Raw genomic sequence first — 10,575 nt, forward strand, 5'->3', positions numbered from 1 at the left:
CAGCTGGTGTTTTGTGTGAATTAGTGTGAGTGTGAATAACTGGAAGTATTCATCAGTATGAGGTGCGTGTGTGTGTGTGTGGGGGGGGTGCTATCAGACTACTCTGGGCAGAATTAGCTGAGGTATTCTGCATGTGTTTGTGTGTAATTCTATAAGTGAGTGTGCCTGCAATTCTGAGCTACTGTATGTATGTCTATGTGGATAAATACATATGCTTGTATTTGTATGCATGTGTTGTTGGCTGTCAATATATTGATCTGTGTGTGTATATTTAATACTGTTTTGCGCATGTGTGTGTGTGTGTACATTTGGCAACACTTTGCTCCAGGCACTATGTGCTCCATATGAATATTCTACTGTGTGCCGTAACACCACCCCCCAAAAAATCACACACACACACACACATACAATCACGCACACTCCTAACTATATCCCATGGGCTTTCTGCTGCTAGGTAACTCTCTCATAAACAGTACTGTGGAAGCAAACATGCTGGATAATGTTACAGCTTGCGATAAACTCTGTGCTATGATATTATAAAAGCAGAAATGGTACGAGACAGCTGCCATTCTGAGACAAAGGAAAGATAGCATGTCATCCTCTAACTTTAAAACCAACTCTCTAAACGTAGTAGTACATGTTAGTGTGGTGTAGACAAGTAGCTCTTCTTCGCTTCCAGGGGGGTTTGGTATGTCTTTTTGACTGAGGAATGTTTGACGGAAGAGCCAAGGAAGTGTACCAGCCCGGCACCAAAGCAGTGCTCATTAGTCCTAGCAGAGTTCCTCCCTCAGAGCTACAGTTCAGCTTGATTTATGGAACATTCAGGATAAGGCCACTGACTCATTCTAGTCAAACTTCTCTCAAAATTATCTAAGATAGGAGACCTGTGGCTTTTAACAAAAAACCTGCAAGATCACTGGTTCCTGATTGCTAGCACTTTTAAAAACAGAGAAAGTTGGAGAGAGATAGAAGGACAGATATGGCTGAGGCAGGAAGTAGGAAGTGAGCAGGTATAGGGCACAGATCCTGGCTAGGATTAGTCATGCTTCACTGATTTTCTCTTGTTCTGCACAAGTTTGAACAGACTTGCTTAACAGCTCAACCAGTTTCTTAATTCCAAAATCTTTTTGAATGAGTGGGATTTTAACTCATACGCCACCGGAGCCAGTCGGCGCAAGCTTGAGCCGCTCCAACTCAAAGGCTTCATACATGTCAGAGCAGTAAGTCCTTTAACTCATCAACATCCAAGTGAAGGATGATTGGACATTGTGCAGATGACGAGAGACGAGATACGCAAGACAGACTGCTCTTATGGAGATAGACTGACAGTCTATCAGACATTTCTGTCTTCTGATTCAGTAAGGGAGGGTTAGATGGGTGAGTGTGTGTGGAAGTGGGTAGTTGGGTGACTGGGTTTGGGTGAGTGCAGAAGTGGGTGTTTGGGGCCATCAGGGGTTGGGTGAATGGGGGGGTTGGGGTGGAGGTAGAATGTATCGGTGACTGCCCATTGTCTTTCCTCACACACAAGCTCTTATCAGCCTTTGGCACATTGAAGAATAACAGACACACTACACACACATATAGACGCAGAGTAGACACAGACTGTTTGCCCCTGGAAGAGACAGAGAGAAGGAGAGAGAGAGAGTGCATACATGCAGATGAGAGAAGATGCTGGGGGCATTGTTGTTTTCGTCTCAGTTCAATCTCAGCTCAAATACGGAGAGAGAAGCGAGAAATGGACACAGCATTATGCCTGTGAGGTGCGAGAGTAATGATATGCTATATGTATGGCATTAAAATACAGTATAAATACACAGTGGTATTTACTTCAGTGTTTTACAGGCCTGTGTGCTACTGTTCAGATTACAAATGCATCCCAGAAGCTGTAGTGCACATGCACACAGCACCCACAGCCAGTCCCAAGATAGCACGTCACCGCAGAGTTAACATCCCGCTTCCTGCCTGCTCAAGCAGAAGGTGTAGAATAACAGAAGGTCAGCAGTGGAGAGAGAGCGACCAGGAACTATCCAGGTTGGCAAATGTGTGTGTGTGTGTGTGTGTGTGTGTGTGTGTGCGTGCGTGCATGTGGGGGGTGGGGTTAGCCTGAAGGACACTGCCAACCTTAATTAAGGTAAGTGATGATGACCTCACGCTGTGGACTGGGCTGAAGCTCGAGCCCCTCACGGCCCTCCTGAGCGGTGGATACTACAGGCCTAGCTCTGTTCTCTGTGATTTACACACACACAAGAGGGAGGGAGGAAGAAATTGAGCATCGGATTTAGCTCGTCTCAAGAAGGGGCTTTTCATCAGTGCGCAAAATCGTTTAAACAGCCTGGTGCCCTTCCTCCCAGGATGGCCAGTCAATCCCAAAAAAAAGAAAGCCCAAGCATGGTTTGCCCTGATGGCCTCATGCTATGTGATTTATGCCCTAACAAGCACCACTAAGTTTAATTAAAATTTCATTTATAGGGAAATTATTTATTGGCCGTGTGATATATGGCAGTGAAAATGAACGTTCAGGACATAATGACCCCTCAGCCTCTGTTAAAGGGAGAAGTACTGCCGTGTCCGTAAGAAGGCAGACAAGAAGGCAATAAAGTTATGTAATTCAGTGTCTGCTAAGTGTCAATCGATGTGTGATATGTAGTTAGACACGGTCGATACGTCCATGTAGAGTACGAGCTGGTGAGTTCTGTGCAGCCATCAGGGAGTCAGAGGAAATCCCTCATTCTTTCAGCCTCCCACTACCCAGCTAGCGAGACAGAGAGAGAGAGGATCAATCTGCCGTGGTGTACTTGCCAGTCATCCTCCAATCGCTCAGCTCTGTCTCTCTCTCAATCTCTCCCTGTCTCCCTCTTTCCCTCTATCCCTTTCTCCTCCAGACTCGGTTGTTTCTGGAGCAGAACAAAAATGAGAGCTGGAATATTCAATGAAGTTCTTTAAGATACTCTCTGCCTGCGTGTCCGTGTGTGTGTGTGTGTGTGTGTTGGAGGGTGCGCACATGTGCATGAAAGTGCCATGAATATTTGTTTGGTGCACCACATATTGCATTTTGAGTGATCATTAAGAAACAGGAAATATGCCTTTCCAAAGATAAACACCAGTCTCTCCCCAGACACACTGGGGAGCCGGGTCTCGTCCCTGGGCCATGGGGCAGATGGACTGAAAACGTCTGCTCTCCTCTGCTCCACCGCCACTAATTAAAACTTTCTCACAGTAAATTCCTCAAGGCTCTTTATGCTAATGAAAGTATTAGACCTGGATTAAAGGCAGTGGACGATTATACTGCTGCCCTGTGACAGGTACCTTTGACCTGCAGCAATCCCAGTTCATTCCCTGGACTGTGACCGACTGACTTGAACATGGGGAGCGCGTTGAAGATGAAGGCTTGGAGAAGCGGAGAGACAGGCAGGGACAGAGAGACGGATGATGAGACAAAAGAGGAAGAGGGAGAAAAGGACCGTTTTATTCTTGTTGTGTCCTCAGACTCCCAGCAGGGCACTGCATGCATAATCACACATGCACAGGGGCAGCGTACCGACTGCTCTACAGGCCACAGCAGGTCACGTGCAATTAGAATAAAGCTTGCCCGAAAATGCTACATCAAAAAAAGAAAAGAGGTCACTCACAGTGCAACCAAGCAGATATTGTCACCCTTACATATTTTTATATTTCACAGCGACACCCAAAAATAAACCCATGCTGCATTTCATCACGTGCCGGTTACTCCGCCCTCATCTTACCTACAGCAGCTCCGTGTCACAACCCCCCTGAGGCCTGGTACACTTACACGGGGAGGGAGGGCACTTGTGAATAAAGGGTGAATAAGACATGGAGCCCGAGGGGGACTGCTCTACCTGGCCAGCCTCCTCCAACCGGGGCCCTGTCAGATTTTAAATGGCTCACTGCTAAGCATTTGTGCTTTGGAGGGTTTGAAACCTTCCGGACTCGACCCAGAGAGCAGCAGCTTGGGAGGGCTGCCCGCGCTGACCTCTGCTACTTTCATCGCTAAGCGGCCGTCATGCCACTTGTTTGACATATATACGTTTGAACCAAGATCCATTAACCAAGATCCATTAATTAAATACTGAAAAATTGCCCTGTTGACAAGAACCATTTAAAATGGGAGGAAAGCCAGCCTGAATGTAATTTTAAATGTTCATATTATTCTTAGCAGAACACAGTCTGAGGCAGCGTTAGCCACCTGGTCTATTACACTTTTACTGTGACAGGATAACCATGAGAACCGTGTATGATGCCGCCCCACTAATTAGCCCGAGATGTTCACTGAGCATGTTCGTTTTTCAGGCCTTTACATCCCCTTTCCCGCTCGCGAAGGCCAGCCTCGAGGCTCATAAAAGCAGACATGATCCTCTTGTGATTTATTCATCGTGACAGGTCACGACGTGGGAGTTCTTGTACAAGTCATCATATTATGTTCAGTCACCCACGGTTCCCATACATACGTATACACTGTGCCAATGCTGTCAGCTTGTCAGCCTCCAGTCATGATCTAAAACGCAGAACACTAAGACTGGGCTAATTCATTGGGTTGGCTAGCTCTTAGCACTCTCCAGTACCACCTCCAGTTTCAGGGTTTCAGAAGAGGTGCTATTCCTAGACGTCTGTTCTTTAAGATGGCTAGCATATGCCTTCCTACAGAAGTCTGTTGCTTGAGTCAGTAACTTACGTTTCAAAATTTTCATTCATGTGCTTTCAGATGAGCAGTTTGTCAGATGTTCTGCATATCAGCAGCTAGCAAAGTGTTCACAAGCTCACACTAGGAATTATATTAAGCTGCTTTCATTTCATTGTTTTATTTACTGGATATTAGATATAAAGAAACAACAATATTTCCACTTCTGAATGCATTTAAGAACAGCAGCTGCACAGTAGGTGTAAGAAACATAATTTAACTCATGACCTTCTCATATGTGTTTAAATATAGATATGAAGATGTTAAATGTGCATCTCAGTGGACTTCAGTTTGGAGCAGCATAATATCCATAGCATGCCACTGCTAGAGGGTGACACCCTGAGCATTTAGTCCAGCCCCTCTGATCATGAACAGAAGATTAGCCATTTCCTCTTCAATGTTCTGTTTTTACCAAAGATGAAGAAGTATGAGAGAAAATGAGTGAGATCATAGCTGCTGTGTGGTTAATCAAGTAGTGTTGCCTTTTCATGAAAGAGTAAATAGAATGAGGCATTATAGGAAGCTACGTTCATATATAGAAGGCTACGAGCTAGTACTTCTTTTCCCGTTCAGCATTACTTCTGCAAAGGCTACCTGGTGTTACGGTCACCAGTTAAGGTCAAACCCTGGCAAGACTCATTGAAAGTGACTCTAAACCTGAACTATTTCTCCACATGCTCACGATTACAGTGTGCTGACTGCAGTGTGTGGGAAAGGCAGGTACAAACCTGCTAAATCTCTCTCTCTCTCTCTCTCTTTCACACACCTTTTGCACACCTCTGTATGTGGGTATGTGTGTCTGCGTGGTCTGCAAATTGTAATCTCTAGAGTCTGCACACATCTCTAGAGATCACAACAGTGTGGATCCAGTGTGTGTGTGTGTGTGTATGTGTGTGCGAGTGTGTGTGTGTGTGTGAGTGTGTGTGTGTGTGTGTGTGTGTGTGTGTGCGAGTGTGTGTATGTGTGTGCGAGTGTGTGTGAGTGTGTGTGTGTGTGTGTGTGTGCGAGTGTGTGTATGTGTGTGCGAGTGTGTGTGAGTGTGTGTGTGTGTGTGTGTGTGAGTGTGTGCGAGTGTGTGTATGTGTGTGCGAGTGTGTGCGAGTGTGTGTGTGTGTGTGTGCGAGTGTGTGTATGTGTGTGCGAGTGTGTGTGTGTGTGTGTGTGTGTGTGTGTGAGTGTGTGTGTGTGTGTGTGTGTGAGTGTGTGTGTGAGTGTGTGTGTGTGTGTGAGTGTGTGTGAGTGTGTGTGTGTGTGTGAGTGTGTGTGTGTGAGTGTGTGTGTGTGTGTGTGTGTGTGTGTGTGTGAGTGTGTGTGTGTGTGTGTGTGTGTGAGTGTGTGTGTGAGTGTGTGTGAGTGTGTGTATGTGTGTGTGTGTGTGTGTGTGTGTGTGTGTGTGTGTGTGTGTGTGTGTGCGAGTGTGTGTGTGTGTGTGAGTGTGAGTGTGTGTGTGTGAGTGTGCGTGTGTGTGAGTGTGTGAGTGTGTGTGTGTGTGTGTGAGTGTGTGTGTGTGAGTGTGTGTGTGTGCGTGTGTGTGAGTGTGTGTGAGTGTGTGTGTGTGTGTGAGTGTGTGTGTGTGTGTGTGTGTGTGTGTGCGAGTGTGTGTGTGTGTGTGTGTGTCTTCTGTCTCACAGTGGAAGCTGGTTTATCCTCTTTCCCCTGCCTCACCACCACGACCAACCGCACACATATACACACACAACCGTTTGGAACGTTTAGCCAATGGGATTGTTTTAGCTGATACATCTTTTGTCTTGACTAAACAGACACCTGTGTTTGCACCTGGTCACTTAACTGGGCACATACACACACTTTTCCTTGGTTCATTTGTATTACGCCCTGAGGGAGGCATTAGCTGCTACGCATGGGCATTTCCAACAGTACAGTGAAGACATGCCAGTACAATGAAGACATTTTAATTTAAGGAGTGCCTTGGTCTACAGTTGTTTTTATCTTTTTCTTCACTAAATCTTATCCCTTGACACAAATGATGTTAAATTTAATTAAGTTGGTGAAGTTTGATCAATGGAAACAGATTAATGTTCACATTGCTGTTATTCAGGTGTTATGATCAATTAATTAACTCTTGTGGGTGGAAACTGAGATAAATTTCCATTATGAAGAGTGCACACTTCGATATGTGATAAGATTCAACGAAAATGTAAATGTGTGTGTGTGTGTGGGGGGGGGTGTTCCTCAGGAAAAATCTTTTTAAAAAAGCAAATCGCATTCGGCCAGGGGGTGAAACCGCAGCTGTCTTTTTCCATCTGCACGTTTTTTCCACCTCTCTGTATGGCTGTTTATGCTGCCCCTGCTTCTAAACTTCCCAACTATTTTATTTTTTAATTTGTTTTCATAACAAACGCAACTACCGCCAACTTTCACGACGGACAGCTTGAAGTGAACATATTACTGCGGTCCTATCTTTGTCCGATGGTGTACACACATAAATCTGGTCAATACTGTGTGAGAGTGGAGTTAGACCCGTGCTGATTTCACGGTTATTGGAATATCTCGGCCAGCCCCCCGGTCTCCGTTATCTTTATATCACTACCCTACAACATTCCCCTCTCTGCATGGCCCTATGAGACCGGAGATGCGCGGCCCCGTTAAAGTTACCACGTGAGCGCGCAGCCGTGTACTCTCCATGGCGCTATGCCACGCTGGCTGGTTTAACTTGTTTGTTATCTCTACAGTTCTTGCCGGGGTGCCGCGTTGTACTGGACAGCGGAATATTATCTTAGAAATGTTAGAAATTTAGACACGTTAGGGTCCCTAAAAATAATGCGTTTCCGTGTCAGGAGTATATAGGACTGGGGGAAGGGCAACTGGAACAGTCAGGAGAAACGGAGAGAAGAGGAAGCGCAGAAAAGTCCAAGCACACGTCCAGCTCTTTAGCCGACGGGGCAGCTGACTGTCCACCTAGAGGGGTTGGGGATCTCGGGTCCGGTTCTGGACGTCGCTAAACGCACGGACTCGCCCTGTTTGAAGATGCCGCCCGATTGGCTTTAGCACTTTTTTCCCCTCTGTTCAACGTGACCGCACGGGGGTGACCGAACCAAAAGGGCCATAATCTGACTTGCAAAGACAGTCTCCAAACGCCATCCGAACAAGTGGTCAGTGTGAAGTAAGGGAGTAGTTCACCAATTTGCATATTACGCCCGCAATACACAAGTAATACTGACTTCTTAGCCATGCAGACACACACAGTAGGTTAAGCAGTTAAATTCTTAAAGAAGGCAACTAGAAATAGACTGTAGCTAGGTCAACACTTGACAGTGCTTAAATACACACTGCCATGCGCTTGCTCTTGGCTTGTAAGGTAACTTAATGGTGTTACGTATAAACTGAATTATCAGTCTAACCATGTTTTAATGAGAAGGCAAAGATGTTAAATTGAAGTTACCTTCGAAAGTATTTGCCCATATTTACAAAATAAAATCACACTGATCACATCTGATCACATTATAGATAAACAATAGAGAAGATAGACAAATGACTATTGATTAGTCTCATAAATCACTGAAAAGTCTGTTATCGATTGCGTCTCCTCAACCCAGCTAAAGGTATGTGGTCTCACCTCGCAGTCGTATAGATCAGTTAGCTGATCTATTATCCACTCTTCCAAAATCAGTCTCTTTCTGAGTTCTTTTCGGTCGTATTTAACCGTAACGCGTCCTTGCTTCCTAACTGGAGTTTCGGCTTCCTCAGTACCGGGGGGCGTTTGGAAATACACTCGGCTCTGTGGGCTTGACTCTGGAGTTGTAACCGCCGCCATGGTCCGTCGATATCCTGTGGGAACACCGGGTGAGAACTCGGGTGGTGTGTCCGCCCGTCTTTGATGAGCCGGTCAGTTCTTTGTGATTTTAAATGTCACTTGAAGATTTGCTATTGTCTCCGTCTTCAGAAAAAAAACCAAACCAAAACAAAACTGCTCAGCATTTAGCGACGCCTTGACAAGAACGACTCAGCAAGACTATAAGTAACTAACGTAGGTATGTTAGTTTAATCTCACGGCTACTGCTGATTAAACAGACAAGGAACTGGCTACAAAGGGCTCAACACGTGTCCGTATCCCCACAATTCGTAAAAGTAATGTACGACCATTCAAACCGTCTCGGCTATGACGAGCTCTGCTCTCTCCCTTTCTGTGTAGCGGCACATGCAAAACCTTTGCAAATATTGCCCGTGAATGTTTCAGTCAAAGTGATCTTCTGGAGAAAGCTTTAAAACAAAAAACCGTTATTCAAAGCGACATAAAGTGAAAACAAACACTCCACTATTCTCCCTCTTTTCTTCTCCCCGGTCGGTTTTGTCCTTCCGTCCCCCTCCTCTCTTCCTATTCTGGCCGCTTCAACTCTCCGTGCGTAACCCCCTCTCAGCAGTTTCTGTGTGTGTGCGCGTGTGTGTGTGTGTGTGTGTGTGTGTGTGTGTGTGTATGTTATGGGAATAACTTCTCTTAACAAGTCTCACTAGAGAGAGCAAGCAGGTTTGTGAGCAACCAATTCAAATATTCTACAGCAAGTATATCATGTCACGCTTCCTGAAATTTTGTCACTTTTAATCTTTGTGTTTCTTCGGTGTTTTTTTTACCACTTATCTGACTGGCTATTCTGGTTAGTGTAGTGGTAAGAAATACCTAGGGCAAAAGAAAAAGGCAGTGGTGTTTAAACAATACAATAGTTGAATACTTTTCACACACCTTTCAGTGAGTATGATTCATGGTGGTCCCTGGCCACCAGTGGATTATTAGGTCTAAATTGCCTTGATCCCACACAGCAGCAACTTAAAGTACTATCAGGTCTCAAAGCCGAGGTCCTTGATGACCCTTGTGTCTGTTCTCAAGATATGTAGAATTAAATATGAATGATTTAATCCAGTGTCTGGAGCTTACCCTCCCTTAAGCCCAGATATACATGTCTTGTTTTCATTGCATTTTCATTGCTTGTTTTCGTGCTTTCTCTCTCCCTCTCTCTCTGTCACTCATACACAAACAATGAACTATTATCCTTATTAAGGACTGAAAATATCATCAGTAGTTGATATTTTCGACGCAGAGAATGATTGTACATTGATGAATGAAAACTTCCTTTAGCACTATCAAAGGCTACCATGTGATATAATATTAAATCTCACACAGGCTGCAGGGTGGGAGAGTATTTTCTTTGTGACTCTCTGGTCTCCTGGAGTCATGATTGGCGTTATAGGGTCTTTAACAGCTTGGGTTAGGAATGTTTGTGTGGGCACTAAATTACTTTCCACATAGAACACTGAGCGTTTTTTTTTGTGTGTGTGTGAGGGAGCGTATTTTAAGCCATTTAAAATGGGAGCTCTAGTGTTCCATCTTGTGCAGTGTAGGATCATGCATAGCTTTATTTGAAATTTAAAAATGCAGTAGCAGTGTAAGACACAAACAAGTTGAGAGAGAGAGAGAGAGAGAGAGAGAGAGAGAGAGAGAGAGAGAGAGAGAGAGAGAGAGAGAGAGAGAGAGAGAGAGAGAGAGAGAGAGAGAGAGAGAGAGCTGGAGTCCCTTGGCTGTAGATTATCTTTTCTTTTAAATGTTTCCACCCACAGCCCCTTCCTTCGTCCTGCCTTAACTAGTCACATGTCCTACTGCTAAAGGTCACAGTTCAACTGCAATCCAAAAGCATCCTCCTTTCTGTGTACCAGTAAACAGCATGCTGAAGTCAACTAGTAAATCTACGAAGAAGCTGATTTGGACTGCCTACAGAATAAACTTAGCAAATGGGTCCGAGCTCCAACAACTGATGTGGGATCAGTTCTTTTCAACAGCAAATGTTGACCAAATTCTACAAAACAGCCCACAGCTAGTCTTGCATGGCACTGCTTAATCACTATGACTTTATGGTGTGTGATATCAC

The 10,575-nt window shown here is 45.0% G+C and overlaps 1 protein-coding gene across 1 annotated transcript in view; it reads right to left on the reverse strand.

Moving 5' to 3' along the window:
- ppp1r14bb (protein phosphatase 1, regulatory (inhibitor) subunit 14Bb) overlaps positions 1-9,050 on the reverse strand; it is a 15,292-nt gene extending 6,242 nt beyond the window's left edge. Inside the window, exon 1 of the mRNA XM_027000673.2 lies at positions 8,274-9,050. Within this exon, the coding sequence (XP_026856474.1) occupies positions 8,274-8,471 (198 nt within the window). The 5' untranslated portion in view covers positions 8,472-9,050. The remainder of the gene's footprint in view (positions 1-8,273) is intronic.
- Between the last annotated feature and the right edge of the window lie 1,525 nt (positions 9,051-10,575).

Source organism: Electrophorus electricus, chromosome 19, assembly GCF_013358815.1.
Source record: "Electrophorus electricus isolate fEleEle1 chromosome 19, fEleEle1.pri, whole genome shotgun sequence".
Taxonomy (NCBI): Eukaryota; Metazoa; Chordata; class Actinopteri; order Gymnotiformes; family Gymnotidae; genus Electrophorus; species Electrophorus electricus.